The 21,625-nt window shown below is 45.4% G+C and overlaps 1 protein-coding gene across 8 annotated transcripts in view; it reads left to right on the forward strand.

Annotated features, from left to right (window-relative positions):
- pnpla6 (patatin-like phospholipase domain containing 6) overlaps positions 1-21,625 on the forward strand; it is a 40,417-nt gene that overhangs the window by 6,173 nt on the left and 12,619 nt on the right. For 6 of the 8 annotated variants that reach the window (XM_031562616.2, XM_042703638.1, XM_031562617.2 and 3 more), the window contains 27 exons: positions 1,193-1,249; positions 1,724-1,811; positions 1,985-2,067; positions 2,357-2,448; positions 2,832-2,972; positions 4,097-4,256; positions 8,967-9,047; positions 9,639-9,767; positions 10,090-10,170; positions 10,778-10,910; positions 11,415-11,489; positions 11,786-11,886; positions 12,077-12,256; positions 12,605-12,682; positions 12,854-13,059; positions 14,265-14,396; positions 15,240-15,363; positions 15,833-15,946; positions 16,573-16,648; positions 16,971-17,120; positions 17,290-17,353; positions 17,551-17,719; positions 18,972-19,154; positions 19,380-19,498; positions 19,776-19,932; positions 20,412-20,528; positions 20,842-20,911. In XM_031562616.2, the coding sequence (XP_031418476.1) occupies positions 1,193-1,249; positions 1,724-1,811; positions 1,985-2,067; positions 2,357-2,448; positions 2,832-2,972; positions 4,097-4,256; positions 8,967-9,047; positions 9,639-9,767; positions 10,090-10,170; positions 10,778-10,910; positions 11,415-11,489; positions 11,786-11,886; positions 12,077-12,256; positions 12,605-12,682; positions 12,854-13,059; positions 14,265-14,396; positions 15,240-15,363; positions 15,833-15,946; positions 16,573-16,648; positions 16,971-17,120; positions 17,290-17,353; positions 17,551-17,719; positions 18,972-19,154; positions 19,380-19,498; positions 19,776-19,932; positions 20,412-20,528; positions 20,842-20,911 (3,160 nt within the window). The remainder of the gene's footprint in view (positions 1-1,192; positions 1,250-1,723; positions 1,812-1,984; positions 2,068-2,356; positions 2,449-2,831; positions 2,973-4,096; positions 4,257-8,966; positions 9,048-9,638; positions 9,768-10,089; positions 10,171-10,777; positions 10,911-11,414; positions 11,490-11,785; positions 11,887-12,076; positions 12,257-12,604; positions 12,683-12,853; positions 13,060-14,264; positions 14,397-15,239; positions 15,364-15,832; positions 15,947-16,572; positions 16,649-16,970; positions 17,121-17,289; positions 17,354-17,550; positions 17,720-18,971; positions 19,155-19,379; positions 19,499-19,775; positions 19,933-20,411; positions 20,529-20,841; positions 20,912-21,625) is intronic. The other 2 variants (XM_031562618.2, XM_031562622.2) reach the window with 1 other exon arrangement.

The raw sequence follows: 21,625 nt of genomic DNA on the forward strand, positions 1-21,625 counted from the left end.
TGGTGTTACAAGCTACCTCAGTGAGGCCCTGTGATCTCGTGTGTGTGCCTGTGTGTGTGTGTGTTTGTTTGTGTGTATGTGTGTTTCAGCAAGTTTCACTTCCTTTTCCTGTCAGGGCCCATCAGGGTGGTGAGTGTACACAAACCAGATTGAGGGTGGGGAAATGAAATCGTAGAAACATCGCAGAAGCTGACGATGCTACCTTATATACAACATGTTGAGGAATGACAGACGAATACGAGGACAAAACCGTCGAAGCAGAAAGTACCGTAGCACTGTTGACTTGGCAAAGCAAAACTGTTTTGTCATACTTCAGACATACTCTGTACACTAAAGGGATGAGAGGAGTTGGAAGGAAAACAAAAAACCACAACAAACAACTGATGTAGGAGCGTTTGAAGAAATGAGAGGAACAGTGAACAAGGGAGGAGTGGAACGGAGATTATGTAAGTGGTGTTTTGGAGATGGGAGAGGAGCGTGGGGGAGACCGAGCAGAGAGAAAAGAGAAGAGAGAGATCGGACAGATTACCCTGTTTCTCGTCTGCTTGATGCCACATCTTTTCAGATGCACGTCTGACTCAAAACAGATGCGATGCTCACGACTTTTTCCTATCCCTGCTCTTTTTTTTTTTGCTCTCTCACACACACACACACACAAACAAACACAAACACACTCACTCACTGTTTCACATTCTCTCTCTCTTTCTCTCTCTCTTCTTCTCCCTCTCCCTCTCTGTCTCTGTCTGTGGCAGCTTCCATCATACTCATGGTGTTGCTCTTTTTCCTCTGTCTCTGACAATTGTTCTCTTGTTAGCCCAATCTTTCTTTCTTTCTCTCTCTCACGTACAAACAGACACACACAATCTCCATCTCGCTTTCTCTCACTTTGTAAGCCATCTCTCTCTCCTTCCTCCTCTCTCTCTCTCTCCCTCCCTCCCTCTATCTCTGTTGAGGTCATACTATGTTCTCCGGTTGTTTCTCTTTAACCGACTCCAGCTAGCAGCCTCTCTCTCTCTCTCTCTCTCTCTCTCTCTCTCTCTCTCTCTCTCTCTCTCTCTGACCTCCAGTGCATTCCATTCTGCCGCCCCCCCCCCCCCCCCGCTTTTCTTCAGTCCCCTGACTCAACAATAATTCTCCCCGGCTCATAATAAGCCTGCTTATTCTCCCGACTCTCTCTCTCACTCTCTCCCAGCAGGACGGCTTTGGCAACCTCAAGACTTTTGTGGAGGACCAACTGCAGACCAGCATGGTCAGTACCTATGTTTATGTCCTCTCTGAGAATGACTACGTGTGTGTAACGGTTCCCACGCGCCTCAAGACCACCAAACAAACGTTTCTAGCAAAGTGGTAACTGAAGTCATGGAAAGTGCATGACATTTCTGTCAGGGATGGCATAACATTTGCAGTGATTTGCGGTGGTTGGTTGCAAGTGTGTAATGGGACGGTGGGAACTGTTGGTCTGTTTGTGTGTCCCTCTTTAATCGTTTGCTCACGAGTTTGTTCCTATGGCCATTCAACTTGCTAGTCGACAGTTATTACCCATCTAGCCAATATGAGGCTCAGGTTTCCCTCATTACAGGACGACCTCGACAATGTTGTGCCTTTCTTAAACCTTTAAAGAATGAAGTGTCTTACATGGAGCTCGCCAGCACCATCTGTACAGTTTTATTTACCAAATATAACCAAATGTACCCCCCCCCCCCCTCCACCTGTATCCAAACAGATGTTGGGCATTGTGATTGGCGCAGGCATCGCCATTGTTCTTATTGCCATCCTGATCTTCTTCGTGATGCGCAGGATACAGCTTCGAAGTAAGTCATCTAGAACCCATTTAAAGCTTTTCAGTCTCATCAATCTGTATCCTAGCCCTGGCTTCAATACGCTAAAGCCTTTTTTCCCACTTCTGGTGCCAGATGTATGTGTTCACATTTGTTTTAGCACATAATGGCTTTCACATGTTGACAAACTCTTTCCTCCCATTCAGATTTAGAATCCCAGGAAGCTCCCAAATACCGTTTCCGGAAAAGGGACAAAGTCATGTTCTATGGACGTAAGATCATGCGCAAAGTAAGTGCCACTTCTACTAGTACTTAACTTGCACTTACAGCAGTTACATTCCTGCACTTTTTGTTTTGTATTTCTCATGTAAAATAGTATTTATTGTTACACTAGGTCTCTATTGCTCGTAGCTTGACTGTTCTCTCCCTTGTACGTCGCTTTGGACAAAAATTACTAAATGGAATATGGATTCTCTTCATTGTGTAGTGTCTGTCTGTCTGTCGCTGTCTCTCTCTCTCTCTCTCAATTGATTCATCCCCTTGTTCTCTCTCCCTCCCTCTCTCTCTCTCTCTCTCAGGTGTCCCAGTCTACCTCGTCTCTGGTGGGGACGGCGTCCTCCTCTCGTCCCCGTCTCAAGAAGAAACAGAAGATGCTCAACATTGCCAAAAAGTAGGAATCCTCTCAAACTCCCCCTGCACCACCATTAGCCATGTTTTATTTAGAGCCTGAGGCTCCTCGCTCCACACCTGCTCAATAAAAATGAAATATGTACTCTCTCTCTCCCCTCTCTCTCTCTCTCTCTCCCTCTCTCTTCCCCTCTCTCTCTCTCTCTCTCCCTCTCTCTTCCCCTCTCTCTCTCTCTCTCTCTCTCTCTCTTTTCCTTTTTCTTTCTTTCTTTCTTTCTTTCTCTGTCTCTCTCTCTCTCTTCTCATTCTCCTTTCCCCTGTCTCTCCCTCTCTCCCTCTTTCCCCTGTCTCTCTCCTCATGTTCCCTCTCCTTTTTGCTCATTCGCACGTCCATCTCCTCCCCTCTTTATTCACCCTCTCTCCCAGGATCCTGCGCTTTAAGAAGGAGGTGCCCATTCTTCAGTTAAAGGAGCCTCCTCCCTCCGTGCTGGAGGCCGACCTCACGGAGTTTGACGTGGCCAACTCACACCTCCCTTCAGAGGTGCTCTATATGCTCAAAAACGTCCGGTAAGAGTGTGTGTGTGTGTGTGTGTGTGTGTGTGTGTGTGTACCTGCGCATGTAAGTGTGTGAGTGTCCGCTTGAATAGAGCCAGTCCATATCATCCAGTGAGTGTGTGCGTGCGCATGTCTGAATAGAGCCAGTCCATATCATGCTTCTGGGCCACAGCCTTGAGGATCCTGAATCCGTCTTAGGGCCGAAACACACCGAAAGCGTTTTTAAAAAACGGGACGCTAGCAAATGCATTGTTTCATATGGTACAGCGCGCATTGCGTGTGCGCCTTTTCTCCGCCACGCGACACGCCATGTCACACTCGGCCCAGGCAGGTTGCGCACGCAGCTCCGCTTCCTAGGCGCCGGGCAAAACAGCCTGGTGATCCTGCGAATGTTTTGCCCGCCGCACTTTGCCAAGGCGTTTTTGAAGCGTCTGCCGTTTTAAAAACGCGTTTGGTGTGTTTCAGCCCTTAGGCTGCGGTCAGATACTGAGTGAAATGACCCAGAAGTATCTAAATGGCAGCCATGATAAGAGCTGAATTCTCTACATGCTAAGGAAAGGTGCTTCAATGCATTCTTTCATATCTCCTTTAGCATAGGGTACACTGGACCATCCTTTTACGAAAGGGAAAAGAGACAATTCCGTCCCAAAAATTCCTTGCGACAGCAACAGTTAATAACCCACGTCAATAACATCCGCCATCGCATAATTACGTAGACTAAACCGTACGTGCAGTCTGATTGTCTTAGAACCGCGGTAATCTTTTTCTAAGTCTTCATGAATCCTCCTTCACATCTTTCCTTGATCTCCTTCCATCGAGGTCAAGTAAAAGTGGTCAGGAAAGGACATAGGTCATAATTCTTTTGTGTGTGTGGCTGTGTGTGTGGCTGTGTGTGTGTGTGATTTATTTGCCCATGTATAAAAACAAAAGTAGCATGACCTCACATGTGTAGCTCTGTAGAATACTAGATTCTGATTTAGGACTTCTGTGGTCAATTATTTCGCAATAACTATCTACTTAACCCACTCAACCACTGCCATGGACTCGTCATGTAAGAACGGCGCTGGCTATACACGCTCTTCGTACCCCTTCATACCCCTTCACGCCTCCATTCTGCCTGTGTGGTTCCTGTGCAGGGTCCTGGGCCACTTTGAGAAGCCCCTGTTCCTGGAGCTGTGCAAGCACATGGTGTTCCTGCAGTTCCAGCAGGGCGAGTACGTCTTCAGGCCCGGCCAGCCCGACAGCAGCATCTACGTGGTGCAGGACGGCAAGCTGGAGCTGTGCCTTACCGGACAGGTGGGGGGTGTGTGTGTGTGTGTGTGTGTGTGTGTGTGTGTGTGTGTGTGTGTGTGTGTGTGTGTGTGTGTGTGTGTGTGTGTGTGTGTGTGTGTGTGTGTGTGTGTGTGTGTGTGTGTGTGTGTGTGTGTGTGTGTGTGTGTAAATGAGAGATATTGAAAAATTCACAGACACCAATTTTCATTCGACTTAATGTGAAATGTTTTTTTTTTTCTCTCATTTTCTTTCTGAACTTCTTGAAAAAGTGCACATAGATAATATGACCTGGGAAAAGCAATAATTTATCTAGAATTGATACTGGATAATAGATTTAAAGTATATTAACAACCTGACCGCACTGGCATGCTCATGGTAGTCACGGATATTTGAAATCATTGGTATACAATGGGAATGCTGAGACCTTGACCACAGCTCGCTTACTTGACAGCTTAAAACAGCATTTCTCAAAGTATGGGGCGCGTCCCACTGAACGTGACGGGTGGGGCGCGAATGGACGCGATGAACGGGAGATTCTCCCGTTGCAATGCCTTCCTTTATAGACACTAACGATCATACACCCCAATCGCACTAAACAACCACACTCAAGCTAAGAAATATTGTATTCATTTGCCCATTAAGTATTGTATTAATTAGCCTGTTGTTAACTTATCCTGCTAGTCGTAGTCGGAGATTACAAGTGAGACTTTTGTTTACTGCTCCAGGGCCGAAGTTTTCTTTATTCTTAACTCCGGGGTTATCTCCCTTTCCCTTCGGTCTGCGGTTGATGAGCAAATGAATGGCAATTTGATTTGGCCCGAGGATTTATTCTCCACACTGGTTCAACGTTACAGCAACATAACTTTGCTCCGGTCGCTACATCAGATCTATCCGTGTGCATCACCTCTCTCGCTCTCGCTCTCGCTCTCGCTCTCGCTCTCGCTCTCGCTCTGTCAGTCTACCACACCCAGACTGTAGCGTACGTGTTTCTCCATTATACATTATAGGAGCCGCACCATTATACAACACTGTATTAAACATTATATGGGGGATCAGGATGAAAATGTGACCTGAAACCATAATGCAAAAGTCGGCGTATTAATTGCAGTGGGACAATGAAAAAAATTACTTTCCTGGAGCATGAAAGTGTAGTGGGCGGTAGGCTAATATTGACCTTATGGATACATTTGTGACACGAAATACCAAGGTTGGCGATTCAGTACCATTGGCGAAAAAGACAGCTGATCCACCCAAAAAAATGCAATAAATTTGACAAAAAATCAACCTAATTGAAAATTTCAATAAATTTGACAATTTTACATTACATTTAGTCATTTAGCAGACGCTTTTATCCAAAGCCACGTACAAGGGAGATTTTAAGCTTGGCCTACCATTGATAACTCAATTGCATAGTAGGCCCTTTTCCTTTATTTTTGAAACTCAGCCCATTTGAGGCAATGATTGACACCATTAAACTCTTATTTTCTCTGTTTCTGAACTGATGTTATTTGTTATTGATTAAGATTTAGAACTTATCGTTTTTTTTCATTAAATTTGACAGCTTATATTTTAAGCTTGGCCAACCATTTTATTGGAGCGATGTGGGACAGGTGGGGCTTGAAAAGGCCCACTTGTTCAAAGTGGGGAATGACAGAAAAAGTTTGAATCCTATGGTTAATATGAGTGTACGCTTCCCTCTTTTATAGGGCAGCCTGAGGTCATTTAGGCTCATTTGCTAATAAAGTGAGTCTAATTTGCATTTTGTTAAATCTGCACTTTTGTTTGTGGAAGGGGGGCACTTCTTGTCCTTGGCACGTCACAAAAACAGCGTGATGCTAATGGCCCAAATCCCAAGTAAAACACATCAGGCACGGTGTATTGTGCAAGTAATAGAAAAAATAAATAGAAAGACAAGGATTGGGAGGATGCCATATTTATTTATTTTGGCCCTCTGTGGGACGCAATGATGACAGATGTGTGAGGTTTAGTAAGTGCCCGTTGTAAATGCCTCATCCTGTCAGCAAATAGCACACCGTTGAACTCATGTAAGGCCTGTGAGCCCGTGAACTCATTGGCAATATGTAACAGCAAGGCCGTTGACCCTTGTGGATTACGGTTTACCTGTCATTAATGCCAGATTACAACAGATGTGCCTGATTATCAGCGGTTAACATTTGGCCGAGTTAAGCCTCTTTGCTGCTTGAAACAAATATGGCCGAAATGGCCCAAAGCAGGTGTGGGTGACGAACAGTGCAATTTACCAGGCGGCTTAGTCTGAGTGAACACTGTGTGTGTGTGTGTGTGTGTGTGTGTGTGTGTGTGTGTGTGTGTGTGTGTGTGTGTGTGTGTGTGTGTGTGTGTGTGTGTGTGTGTGTGTGTGTGTGTGTGTGTGTGTGTGTGTGTGTAAATGAGAGATATTGAAAAATTCACAGACACCAATTTTCATTCGACTTAATGTGAAATGTTTTTTTTTTTCTCTCATTTTCTTTCTGAACTTCTTGAAAAAGTGCACATAGATAATATGACCTGGGAAAAGCAATAATTTATCTAGAATTGATACTGAATAATAGATTTAAAGTATTATTAACAACCTGACCGCACTGGCATGCTCATGGTAGTCACGGATATTTGAAATCATTGGTATACAATGGGAATGCTGAGACCTTGACCACAGCTCGCTTACTTGACAGCTTAAAACAGCATTTCTCAAAGTATGGGGCGCGTCCCACTGAACGTGACGGGTGGGGCGCGAATGGACGCGATGAACGGGAGATTCTCCCGTTGCAATGCCTTCCTTTATAGACACTAACGATCATACACCCCAATCGCACTAAACAACCACACTCAAGCTAAGAAATATTGTATTCATTTGCCCATTAAGTATTGTATTAATTAGCCTGTTGTTAACTTATCCTGCTAGTCGTAGTCGGAGATTACAAGTGAGACTTTTGTTTACTGCTCCAGGGCCGAAGTTTTCTTTATTCTTAACTCCGGGGTTATCTCCCTTTCCCTTCGGTCTGCGGTTGATGAGCAAATGAATGGCAATTTGATTTGGCCCGAGGATTTATTCTCCACACTGGTTCAACGTTACAGCAACATAACTTTGCTCCGGTCGCTACATCAGATCTATCCGTGTGCATCACCTCTCTCGCTCTCGCTCTCGCTCTCGCTCTCGCTCTCGCTCTCGCTCTCGCTCTCGCTCTCGCTCTCGCTCTGTCAGTCTACCACACCCAGACTGTAGCGTACGTGTTTCTCCATTATACATTATAGGAGCCGCACCATTATACAACACTGTATTAAACATTATATGGGGGATCAGGATGAAAATGTGACCTGAAACCATAATGCAAAAGTCGGCGTATTAATTGCAGTGGGACAATGAAAAAAATTACTTTCCTGGAGCATGAAAGTGTAGTGGGCGGTAGGCTAATATTGACCTTATGGATACATTTGTGACACGAAATACAAAGGTTGGCGATTCAGTACCATTGGCGAAAAAGACAGCTGATCCACCCAAAAAAATGCAATAAATTTGACAAAAAATCAACCTAATTGAAAATTTCAATAAATTTGACAATTTTACATTACATTTAGTCATTTAGCAGACGCTTTTATCCAAAGCCACGTACAAGGGAGATTTTAAGCTTGGCCTACCATTGATAACTCAATTGCATAGTAGGCCCTTTTCCTTTATTTTTGAAACTCAGCCCATTTGAGGCAATGATTGACACCATTAAACTCTTATTTTCTCTGTTTCTGAACTGATGTTATTTGTTATTGATTAAGATTTAGAACTTATCGTTTTTTTTCATTAAATTTGACAGCTTATATTTTAAGCTTGGCCAACCATTTTATTGGAGCGATGTGGGACAGGTGGGGCTTGAAAAGGCCCACTTGTTCAAAGTGGGGAATGACAGAAAAAGTTTGAATCCTATGGTTAATATGAGTGTACGCTTCCCTCTTTTATAGGGCAGCCTGAGGTCATTTAGGCTCATTTGCTAATAAAGTGAGTCTAATTTGCATTTTGTTAAATCTGCACTTTTGTTTGTGGAAGGGGGGCACTTCTTGTCCTTGGCACGTCACAAAAACAGCGTGATGCTAATGGCCCAAATCCCAAGTAAAACACATCAGGCACGGTGTATTGTGCAAGTAATAGAAAAAATAAATAGAAAGACAAGGATTGGGAGGATGCCATATTTATTTATTTTGGCCCTCTGTGGGACGCAATGATGACAGATGTGTGAGGTTTAGTAAGTGCCCGTTGTAAATGCCTCATCCTGTCAGCAAATAGCACACCGTTGAACTCATGTAAGGCCTGTGAGCCCGTGAACTCATTGGCAATATGTAACAGCAAGGCCGTTGACCCTTGTGGATTACGGTTTACCTGTCATTAATGCCAGATTACAACAGATGTGCCTGATTATCAGCGGTTAACATTTGGCCGAGTTAAGCCTCTTTGCTGCTTGAAACAAATATGGCCGAAATGGCCCAAAGCAGGTGTGGGTGACGAACAGTGCAATTTACCAGGCGGCTTAGTCTGAGTGAACACTGTGTGTGTGTGTGTGTGTGTGTGTGTGTGTGTGTGTGTGTGTGTGTGTGTGTGTGTGTGTGTGTGTGTGTGTGTGTGTGTGTGTGTGTGTGTGTGTGTGTGTGTGTGTGTGTGTGTGTGTGTGTGTGTGTGTGTGTGTGTGTGTGTGTTTCACCCAATATTGAGCCGTGTGTTTGTTGTTTCAGGATGGAAAAGATGGTGTGGTGAAGGAGGTCTATCCTGGAGACAGCGTGCATAGTTTGCTCAGTATCCTGGACGTCATCACCGTGAGTCTAGTCTGTCTGTCTGTCTGTCTGTGTGTGTGTGTGTGTGTGTGTGGGTTGGGGGGGGGGGGGAGAAAGGGCCTCATGGGACATCCCATCCTGCATCATTCACGACTTCCTGATACACATGGCTTCTCTTGCGCTGTGACTCACTCATTCATTTCATTACTCTGGCTTTTATGAGCTAGATGACTCATCCAAAGTCTCAAGGTTTATTTCAATTTCGCACACACACGCGCGCACACACACACCCACACACACACACACCCACACACCTGTGTGAGTGTGGGTGTTTTGTTTCCGCAATCTGTCTTTAGTATGCAGTCGCATGCTAAGCATAGGACAGTAAGAAAAGCTGCATGCTCATTTGGATTGCAATGCAAATGCTGCCATTAACTGTTACATTACATCACATGGCTATGGGTTATTCCCTGTGTGTGTGCATGCGTGCGGGCCTGTGTGTTTGTGTCTGTTATTGTCCTTTTGGTGTTTATTGTTGTGTGTGTGTGTGTGTGTGTGTGTGCACGCACGTGTGTGTGTGTGTGTGTGTGTGTTGCATGTGTATAATATGGTGTTTTCTGTGTTTTACCTCAGGGCCACCAAAAGCCATACCGCACAGTGTCAGCGCGGGCGGCCGAGGTCTCTACCGTGCTACGGCTGCCTGTAGAAGCCTTCCTGTCCATCTTTGAGAAATACCCCGAGAGCTTGGTGCGCGTCGTGCAGGTAGGTGTCTGCCTTTAGAAGTGTGTGTGTGTGTGTGTGTGTGTGTGTTTGAACTCCAATTTATGGCTGTGTTTGTTTGACAACATGGGTGTGGATGGTCTTCCTCCAGTAATTGAGTATGGCTGTGTTTGAGTGTGTACTTTGGCTGAGTGCGTATATTTACACAAGCGTTTCCACTGGAACATCTGAATGGCTGCCTGTATGTTGACTATACAGTATACCTCTGTGTACTGTATACTTTATACTTCACCCCTCTACTTCTCTCTCTCTCTCTCTCTCTCTCTTTTCTCTCTCTCTCTCTCTCTCTCTCTCTCTTCTGCAGATCATTATGGTTCGCCTCCAGAGAGTGACAGTGATGGCTCTGCACAACTACCTGGGCCTCACTAATGAGCTCTTTAGCCATGTAAGTACACACACACACACACACACACAGCATGCATGCACACCCTGCATGCTCAAGCATGCACAAGCATGCACAGAAACACACAGATCACGTGTGTTTCCACCACACACACACACGCACACACACACACACACACTCAGAGTTGGGATGATAATGAGCGCATGTATTGACAGAATGCCTGTAGATCTTGTATCAGAGCTCCACCCAATAAGGCTCCCATCTGAAGGTTAGCTCAGGCAGCTGGAATGGCCTTCTGTCAGCTGGGCTGCATCAGCATTCTGCCCTCGTTAAGAGACGAGAAGGGACACATTGTGTTTGGCCGGTGGTTCTATCTGTCCGTCTCCGGGGGTTTCTGGATCTGTCTTTTTTTCTTTTCTTTTTGTTTTGTTATTGTTTTTGTGTTTTTTAGATCTCTCTCTCTCTCTCTCCACCCAAAGTAGCTCTCCGATGCAAAGTATCTGTATTTGCATGAATGTGCAGCAGTATTGCCAATGCAAGGGTCGTGTGAAAATGCAAATTATATCAGTAACTGCAAGTTAGTAACAGCTGAATAATCACCCCTTCCCTCCTTTCTCTCCTCCCTCCTCCTCCCTCTTCCCCTCCTCAGGAGATGCAGCCCCTGCGCCTGCTGCCTCCCTCTCCGCACCCCAGCCGCACCAGCCCCGTGCGGCACGGAAAACGCTTCGGCAGCCTCACGGTCACCGAGGAACAGCGCGAGGCCGCCGTCAGGGAGGCCACAGGTGAGGAGCGCGACCCCGTGCCGGTGTAGGGTTGGGTGTAGGGTTGGGTGTAGGGTTGGGTGTAGGGTTGGGTGTAGAGTTGATCCTGGTTAGGAAATTCTTTGACATAGTGCCCCATACACCAGCCACTGGATGTCTCTGACTAACATTACCAGTTTTCCAGGAAGTTTGAAGTGGTTATTGCTTGTTTTGAATAATGATGGGACGTGTTACTGAGGCATGCCTCGAGTTTGCAAAAGGTGAAATAAATATAAATAGCAATAAAGTTGTAGTAATAGAAGAAGAAAGGCGTTTTGTCAACATCAGTTTTTTTTTTTTGTGCTCTCTGCCAGAACATCACTGAGAATTTGATCTCAAGTGATGATGAACAAAACGTGTGTGTGTGTGTGTGTGTGTGTGTGTGTGTGTGTGTGTGTGTGTGTGTGTGTGTGTGTGTGTGTGTGTGTGTGTGTGTGTGTGTGTGTGTGTGTGTGTGTGTGTGTGTGTGTGTGGTGTGGTTCCCAGGAGGTGAGCAGGGGAAAGACGGATCTACAGTGCCAACACTCAGTCGTGCAATTTCCATGCCTGTGGACATAGCTGGTAAGTGTGTGTGTGTGCTTGTTATGGGAACCCTTCCCTCTTCTTTGCATTGAAACAAAAAAAATATTATTACACATTGAAGAGATTGTTGTACTCCTTGGAATGACCAGTGCACAGAAGGCATGACCTATGTGAGCCGTGACCTCTGTGCTTGATTGGCTGGACTGCATGAACTCAGTGTGATGAATATGAGTTATGTGTGGTGGGTACTGATTGTGTCATCTCCCTCCCACCCCCCTCTCTCTCCCTCTCTCCCCCTTCCCCTCTCCCTCTCCCTCTCTCTCTGGCTAATGCAGGCATTCAGAAGGGCCTGCGGTCTGACTTTGACATGGCATACGAGCGTGGCCGCATCTCTGTGTCGGCAGAGGACGGTAATACCCCACCCACCTTCTCACGGGTTAGTCTCACTCCGGAACGTTCTCTCACTGTGTATACACAACCACTGTATAGTTCACATAATGAAGATACTGTCTAATAATAGTATTGACTACTGTCATTTAGTATCGTTTTGAAGTTTAGTATGAATAACTGTGAAGTTTAGTATGAATATGCTAAAAAAGTATGCTTTGTGCGTGTCTGCACTGCAGTCTGTGTCACAGGACCAGAGGGAGAGGAAGGTGACGGTGGACGAGGCGCCGTCTGGAGTCTACCTCTACCCCGAGGAGGAGGGCTTCGAGAGCGTCTACGGCGCGTCGCCGTCGGGGCGACACAACCCTGCCCTGTTCGAGGAGGCCCAGAAGGAGATCCTCAAACTCATGAAGATCGAGGTACGACTATAGCCTTGCCTCGTTGGTACACACGCTGTTAGTTATTGGTTAATATTTGACCCGGATTGTGCAGCCACAGTGTTTCAATATGCAGCGTTTCACCATCGAGAGCGACAGCTCAGCTCAGGGTTCCTCTTTTCACAAGATGGGTTGCAGTTGCACATGGTTGCAGTTGCTGTTTGTCTTTCGCCATAGATTGGTTTTGGGTTGTTTTTTCTCACACTCTCTCTCTCTCTTTATTTTCTACCCCCCCCCCCTCTCTGTCTCTGTCTCTGTCCCTCTGTGTTCTGTTGGCAATCTCTCTCTCCTCTCTCTCTTTCTCCCTCTCTCTCTCCTTCTCCCTCTCAGGACCCTGCGTTGTTGAATGGGAGGGTGACGCTGCACCATGCCAAAGCAGGGGCCGTCCTGGCCAGACAGGGAGATCAGGTATCAGCCTCCAGAGTCATCCAGACCTTTTGATTCAAAGAGTGTTTCATATCGATTCAACTTCACTAATGGATTAGATGGCTGTTGGTACATTTTCTGCCCTACTAAACCATTTGTCTGTCTGTCTGTCTGTCTGTCTGTCTGTCTGTCTTTCTGTCTCCCTCTGCACAGGACGTGAGTCTGCACTTCATATTGTCGGGGTGCCTGCACGCGTACCAGCGGATGATCGACAAGCAGGAGGCCGTGTGTTTGTTCGTGACCCAGCCGGGCGAGATGGTGGGCCAGCTGGCCGTGCTCACCGGCGAGCCGCTCATCTTCACCATCAAGGCCTTGCGCGACTGCACCTACCTCAAGATCTCCAAATCCGACTTCTACGAGTGAGTCCAGCCCAGTGACCGTAAAAAGCACGGACGACATGGCCACGTGAGATGTGCCATATGTTCAAATCACAGCCTTATTCTCCGCAGTAAGAGCTTTTTGGAGCCAGAGCATACGTAGTACACAGGGCATTGGCCAGGTACGCCCAGAACTAGCCCATATTTGGTTAGATCTTCTCCATTATTTATAAAAAAATTGGAGGGGCTTTTTGCCTTTAATTGGATAGGACAGTGAAGAGAGACAGGAGGCGAGCGTGAGAGAGATTGGGAGTTGGATTGGGAAATGACTGCGAGTCGGACTCGAACCCGGGTCCCCGTGGGCGTTCAGGCCCATCCATGGTACGGGGCTGCTGCTTGTGCCACAGTTGCCCCCAGATCTTCTCCATTCTTTAGTTCCTTCCGGTTGCTTCACTTTTGGATGTGCTGGATGTTGATTTCCTGCAAAAGACTTGGTGCAACAGAACCGTAGCTGCGTCTGATGAACTGCAAACAATCTCACGGATCTAGAGAGGATGCGTAGGCTGCTCAGGCTGGTCAGTAAACACAAATGACTGCAGTCCAAGATCTATAGAAACTAACTAAGTAGAAGTCATTTGATGGGCAATACACAGATTACCGCCCAGACAGAGGGTATATCTCATAAGTCTCTCATAAGTGTGTTGAAGAATGGAGGCTGGGCTTACGCTAACATGTCTGGGCAGTTGGATCCTCATCAAAAATGTTCACTGACTATAGTGGCAGTGTTTTGCACCAACTTGCCCTGAGAGAGAGAGAGGCCTTATAGCTTAAACCTTGAAGGGGCTGCAAAAATGTCTCCTCTATTTATGGTCTGTGTAAGCATTCCTTGTTTGAGACGCAAATAGTAGGAGTTCTTGGCTATAGAGTTATTTATTTATTTATTTATTTTTTTTTTTTTTTCATATTCACTTTATCATGAGTGAGTTTGTTCAACTTTGTTCTTTTAATGCATAAAGGCATCAGTGGAACAAATGATGGCTGGTAGCAGTGTTATGTGAACTGTACAGTGAAATGTAACAGTATTGAGTAAAGGTTTCATTTTTCTGTGTTTTTTTGTTTTGTTTGTTTGTTTGTTTGTTTGTTTGTTTTTATGCAAGGATTTACACTGTAAATACATGAGAGTTTGACATCTGTGTGTACTTTCACAATGAGTTGTGCGCTGACTCACTCTTTGGCGCCCCCTGCAGGATCATGAGGGAGCAGCCCAGCGTGGTGCTGAGCGCCGCCCACACGGTGGCCGTCCGCATGTCGTCCTTCGTGCGCCAGATGGACTTCGCCATCGACTGGATGGCCGTGGAGGCTGGCCGCGCTCTCTACAGGTACCTCAAGACTTCTTAACACACCTGCTGGTCTCTGGTCATTCTCTTGGAAGTCTGAACTGTGTTGCTAAGCCTGGATATGCTGCCATACCTGCAGACTGAAATGCACAATTAATAGATATGCAACATTTCAATCAAAACAGTACCATAAAAATACTTAATCGGATGTCAGATTAATGTGTAATCTGAAACACATTGTAGGGTTAAGGGGTAATTTGCATTGATTAGTCTGGCCTCAGGGTTAATCATTGATCACCATTTCTCTGCGCAGCCTCCCATTTATAGAATGAGATCAAAGACAGTGCAGTTGATGCAATGAAGCTTCGTTGATCAGGGCCTTGAAGCTGCCGATATCTCGGTGAATGACTTAGATGTTGATGACGTAGAATGAAATCACCACCATGACAACAGAAAACCTCTTTGACTGGTCTGAGTAATCTTGAGTTGTGTCAAGGTTTTTGTTTTTCGGTCATTGACACCACAGTGTGTTAATGTGGCTTGATTTAGATTTGCTTAAGGTGGCTGCTGTGCTGCCAGTGTGCTAGTGTTGACTTAAGCCGTCAGTGCACAAATGACCTTCTTTATTGCTTGTCACTGTTTTCAGTTGTTGTTCGTTGCACAGGCACACGCACATCAAACTTAAGGACTTAGCCTGTAGCCTTCACTGCAAACAATTCGTAGACCCAAACCACATTGCTGCTCGATGTGTTTGTTTGTGCTATACGACCACACAAATCAAATGAAAATGATTGGGCGTCAAGGGGCATTGATTGAACGTTCTATTGGAAGGTTCGGTTTGAAACTTGGTGCTAACGATGAGTTTGGTGCTTTTTATTTTCTTAGACAAGACGATCAGTCAGACTGCACCTACATCGTCCTGAACGGCCGTCTGCGTTCGGTCATCCGCAAGGCCAACGGCAAGAAGGAGTTGGTCGGGGAGTATGGTCGCGGTGACCTCATCGGCGTGGTGAGTCTGTGCTTCTTGCGGTTGATCGCGATAACCGCGGTTTCCAGGGAGTGGTTTCTTCCCTAGCAGTGACTTAGTCTTTATCTGCCTGTATCTGTGCTTATCTAGCTCTATTTACAATGGCTGAGATAAAGGTATGATTCAGTTTTGCAAAGGGCAATTGGCACATTTCTTGAAACAACTACCTTTTGAGCATTGCTGTTTAGATGAAGGTGCCTTATTTTCTTCATTAAGACCATTTAATAGGAAGATCTCCCTACCATTTGAATGATATGCCTGTCTATTAGGCGATAATGAAAATGTCAAATAAAATGTATATAATAAACTATGTTCACTTTTTTTTGTGTGCCTTCCTGATGTACATAATGTAAATATTGCTGTGAATTTGAAGGTAAAACTGGGAGTTTAAAGTTAAAGGGACCAACCAGGCTGACCATATTTCTTTTGTCACGCCCTCTGTCTCCCCCAGGTGGAGGCACTGACCAGGCAGCCGCGCGCCACCACGGTCCACGCCGTGCGAGACACAGAGCTGGTGAAGCTACCCGAGGGCACGCTCAACAACATCAAGAGACGCTACCCTCAGGTCCGTCCGCCACGGTCACATATCACTCCACTCTACTCATGACGTGTCGGCACTCCTAGTTCTTAATTACTCATTACTCACTCATGAGTCATTAGTCACCCCTAGTTTTCCTGAGGAGTGGGAATTACAGGGAAATTCACAATCCCATATTAATCAAGATATCTATAGATATCGATATCGCAGGAAAAATATTTTGTGTAAAGTGCACTCTAATTCTACCCAGTCACTGTAAAGTGGCAGTAATAACTGTTACTGTCAGTTATAATTGCATTTCATGACCCATTACCACTCTAATCTCCAACTTCATGCCTGGGCTTCTTCATAGTTTTTAACTTTAGCCTGAACAAATTTGTCTTTGATGTCCGTGTATAGATAATGTATCACAAGCAGAAACATACAGCACAAACAGCTAGTTCCCTACTCTTTCAACAGCTAGGTGTCTTTACTCAGTCCTTCCCTACTACTTGTTTTCACCACACACTCATTCACTACGGCTTTTGTGACTCAATAAGTAGTACTTTTAAATTACCAAGTCACCGTTGCTAGTTCACACTACTATCTCACTCACTTTTTTTTTTCTGGCCATGGTTGTGCTGATGGTGTCTTTGTGTCCCTCTACACTCTAGGTAGTGACTCGACTGATTCACCTGTTGGGCCAGAAGATTCTGGGGAACCTTCAGCAGACGCGGGGCCCTTTCTCAAGTGAGTCCTTTCCCAGTGCCATCAGATAGGTTCACCGTGTCGTACTATTTTTAATGGGGTTGGTTCCATAGGAACTTGAGGAGCAAACAGTTCAGTCTTGAAATTAAACAAAAATGTAACTTCTCTCTCTTTCTTTTTGTCTTTGTTTGTTTATTTCTGTCTTTCTTTCTGCCTTTTTGTTTGTTTGTGTCTGTTTGTTTGTTTGTTTTTGTCTTTGTTTGTTTGTTTCTTTCTTTCTTTCTTTTTGTCTTTCTGCCTTTTTTTTCTATTTCTTTCTTTCTTTCTTTCTTTCTTTCTTTCTTTCTTCTCATCCTGTCTGCAGGTTCTGCGTTGGGCTTACCCTCCCTGGGTTCCAGCCCTGACGTCACCAACCCCGCCAGTAACCTCTCCACTGTGGCCGTCCTGCCCGTGTGCGACGATGTGCCAATCAATGCCTTCAACCTGGAGCTAAGCCACGCCCTCAGTGCCATAGGTAACGCCATTTGCTGTCTTCAACCACAGCTGGAAAAAATTGCAGGCCAAAATTTGTATTCAGAAGCAAACCGAATCTATTTTTTGTCTAGGAATAATATGTTAGTTTATGTCATTTTGTGCATGGGTAAGTTCCTCATGTTGTGTGAATTCCAAACTTCCTCCTCCAGGACCCACCCTGATGCTGACGAGTGAAATTATCAGGGAGCGACTCGGAGCATCAGCCCTCGACAGGTAAAACGTTCTCTTGTTTTTCCAGGAGTACGACTATTACATTTTTCTGAAGGCAATGTGGCTCTATCAGGTTGTGGCCATATATGGTATGGAGTAGATACATGAATGGGAATGGTCTTTCTGAACTTAAATTGCATCAGCTCTGTTTTTCAAGCAGTTTTTTTTTGTTTGTTTTTGTTTTGTGTTGTTTTTGTTAGTATCCATGAGTATCGGTTGTCTGGCTGGCTGGCCCAGCAGGAGGACATCAACCGGATCGTGCTCTACCAGACGGACAGCACCATGACGCCCTGGACCCAGCGCTGCATCCGGCAGGCCGACTGCATCCTCATCGTGGGCCTGGGGGACCAGGAGCCCGCCCTCGGCCAGGTCAGTGGGCACACGTCCGCACCAGGCGTCACGCTAACGGCTGGCTCAGACGATTGCGTTGGAATGTGTTGATCCGTCAAGGTTGACGGATCCCCATTCACTTTGAATGGGGTGGCGTAATCCTTTGCCAAACTGAATTGTGGCTCCGTTGGGTTCCGTTGCGTTGCTGGCGGCAAATCAAATTGCCTTTCATGCAAATACGACAGCACAGGCGCTAGCCAATCAGATCGCGTTAATGCTCACGTCTAAAGAGCGCAAAGCTCCAAAAAAAAGGATGGCGGACCATACTCTGTAGATGGTCGTATTTGTACCTAAAAGTTGTTTGTTTGACTTTTTTTTGCTCAGATTTTTTTTAAGTTACCGACAAATAGGCACTGTACAATGTAAAAACCACATTAATGTAACTGAAAAAAATACGTCTGAGAGGATTTGCGAGGTGTCTGAGCCACCTAATCTAATGTTAGATGCTACTACCCACAAGGTAAACAGCTTGCTAGCGGCGTGATTGGTTTGTTGACCTGTCAATCTCACTATAACGTCTCCGTTATCAACACAACCCCATGTGCCAGACTCCTCCTCCGTCATCCGTTGGATCAACGCATTCCAACGCAATCGTGTGAGTTAAGCATTAGGGTTAAGACCGGTTTACGGATGTTTATGGATGACAGCGCTGCCAGGTTCAAGTATTAGGCTCTTATCAATACATCAGACAAACCGATACAGAAACAGAATCAATACACATACATCAGATATAAATATCATAGCCTAGTACTCTCCAGTAGGCCATAGTGTTTCAGCATGAACACAGATCCCCTTTGGAGACATTAGGACAAAACTAGGCCTTGGGGAAACATTTCATTTTATTATTACCAACACTACCAATGTTTTCGTAAAAATACACTACAAAAACAGATCCTTCACTCCAGAAGTGAGAACCTTAAGAGCGTTCTTTGCTGTCGATACAGACATTATGCTCTATTTACGGAAATGAAACAGGGTCCAGGCAGACATCACCGTAGAATATTCTGTTTTTGATTTCATGCTGAATATCTATAACAAAAGTTCCAAATGTTCCTGATAAATGTATTGATATTTAATATTAATATATCTGTGTATATATATATATTTTTTTTTTAAAGCAAAATCCTGTTAAATATTGAGTGGGACAGACAGCACTGTTTTGAATATTTCCACACGAGTTAGGCCTATGTGACCGTCCGCTCTGGTTCTCTCTCCGGTTCCCTCCCTACAGCTGGAGCAGATGCTGGAGAACACAGCCGTTCGGGCCCTGAAGCAGCTGGTTCTGCTGCACCGCGAGGACGGACCCGGACCCTCCAGAACCGTGGAGTGGCTCAACATGCGCAGCTGGTGCTCGGGTCACCTGCACCTCCGGTGCCCACGCAGGGTCTTCTCCCGACGGAGTCCATCCCGACTGGTAACGTCTCCTGCCGTTCTTCCACTCCTGTGACGCAGGATTCAGACATGAATTCTGAGATTTGCTCCTTATGGGTGGCTTGTGTTTTGATTTTTGAAAATACAGTTGAAGTTGTGTTTTGTCAAACTAAGGTGGTGTTGTGTCTGTTTGTGTGTCTGTGTGTCTGTGTGTCTGTGTGTCTGTGTGTCTGTGTGTCTGTGTGTCTGTGTGTGTGCGCATTTGCAGAGAGAGGTGTATGAGAAGGTGTTTGAGAAGACAGCAGACCGCCACAGTGACTTCTCCCGCCTGGCGCGAGTCCTGACTGGGAACAGCATAGCACTGGTGCTAGGAGGAGGGGGAGCCAGGTGACTAAACAGAGTCAATAACAACTACGTTTTGGCTGCCATCTTAAATTATAATACGACTTACTTCTAGTAAGCTGTATTTTGTGCTTTTTTTTTTTCTGTAATGCTTGTTTTATGTCTATACTAACAGGTAGAAACTTATGGCATAATATAATTGTTTTCTGTTAAATTATTAAACTAATAGTAGAACTTGCTGATATGTATTTTACTTGATGCCTGTAAAATTATAGACTGAGCAGATTATTTGGATTGGTCACTCTGACTGTCAATCTCACAGAGGGTGCTCACATGTGGGCGTGATCAAGGCCATGGAGGAGGCGGGCATCCCCATCGACATCGTGGGCGGCACTTCCATCGGCTCGTTCATCGGTGCCTTGTATGCGGAGGAACGCAGCGCCGTGCGCGTCAAACAGCGAGCACGGGAGTGGTCCAAGGTAGCGACAATACCAACCATCCCACAGTAAACAGAGCCTGTGTGTTTTTTAGCGAGCCCTGCTTCATGCATGTCGTGCTGCCCTCACATAGACTTCAGTCACAAAGCTAGTCAAGCACACCTTATTCAGTTCAGCCATCCTGGAACATGTGAAAATTATAATTAAGTGTATTTAGTATTTCATGTAAAATGAAACCAAAGCCGCACTGAATTGTTTACACTGAGCAGAAGAAATACCCCTACTTTTTAAATCCCTTTAAACTCCATTTCTACTTTCCAGTGTGGTTAGTACGTAATTTCCTGTTTATTTATCTCTGGAAAATCTGTGTGTCTTTACAAGTGTTTGTAACCCCCGCCCCCCCCCCCCCATTTTTCCTTCTGTGAGGCACATTGTGTTACCTCCTGTTATGAAATGCGCTGTACAAATAAAGATCGATTGATTGATTGATTCATTGATTGATTCATTGTGTTTTCTCAAAGGCAATGAACTCCGTGTTCAAAACGGTCCTTGATCTGACCTATCCCATCACCTCCATGTTCTCAGGCGCCGCCTTCAACACCAGCATCTCCAACGTGTTTGAGGACAAGCAGATTGAGGTGAGTGGTCACAGCACTGCGAGTTAAAACACTGACATCCAGTTGGGAGGCTGGAATCACATTCTGGTCCCTACGCCTGGAATCGCATCCTGTTTCTGACGTTTTCTAGAATATAAGTTCATCACATAATGGAGTCACAGCTCCAACTGTACTGAACTATAATGTTTGGCTTTTCTCTTATGGACACCATTCTGTGGTCATGTTTCGGATTTAAACCACAGTCGAGTGACTAGAAATTAGGCTTTGTACGTGACTCGTGTGCTCTGCTTCATACGTGACTGGTGTGCTGTGCTTCTTGTATCCCCGTCTCCAGGACCTGTGGCTGCCCTACTTCAACGTGACCACTGACATCACGGCCTCGTCCATGCGGGTCCACCAGGACGGTGAGTGATGGCCACGCCCAGTCTCTCTTCACTCCCCCTCTGCCCGATATTGTCTTGTTTACATTTTGTTTCTTTCTTTATTTCTTTATTTGTTTAGTATTGGTCAGTTCTGCTCCTGTTCCGCTCTTATCAGCTTTTTGCAGATTAGGGGCACTTCCTGCCCCGATGTGCACTTTGAATGGTGCTGTTTATCGGAGCAGTGTGTCGATACGCTGCTTCTAGACCTGTAAAAATGATCGAACTCTGATAGGAGAAGGGAGCTGGAGGATATAATGTTTCTCAACATTCCTCTGCACTCTAGGTTTATTTTGGTTTCTTTGTTTGTTTTGTTGTTTTTCCCCCTCCTGGGCCTGATTAAAAGTTCAAGAAATGCAGTAAACCACTAGTAAGATAAGATATTTAATGCTCACAGAAATATTGAGAGAGGCTGTCTTTTTTTTTTTTTTTTTCCCTGCCTTCAGAATTAGGTCACTGTTGCAAGTCTAGAAGCAGACAATAAACATGGGCTTACTTAGTGCCCCTTTGAAATGTGATCAGATATATAATTAAAACAAAGGTTGAGGTGCTGGCTGATAAGAGCTGGAAGTATGAGTAGCATTCCGACCCCCATGTTGGAATTTAGTCATGTCCCGAAGCAAAGCGGCAGTTTGGGAATAATAGACAGAGTTGGAGATTGAACGGAATGTAGCATTATTGAGTGTTGGCAGTTCAAGT

Source organism: Clupea harengus, chromosome 24, assembly GCF_900700415.2.
Source record: "Clupea harengus chromosome 24, Ch_v2.0.2, whole genome shotgun sequence".
Lineage (NCBI taxonomy): Eukaryota > Metazoa > Chordata > Actinopteri > Clupeiformes > Clupeidae > Clupea > Clupea harengus.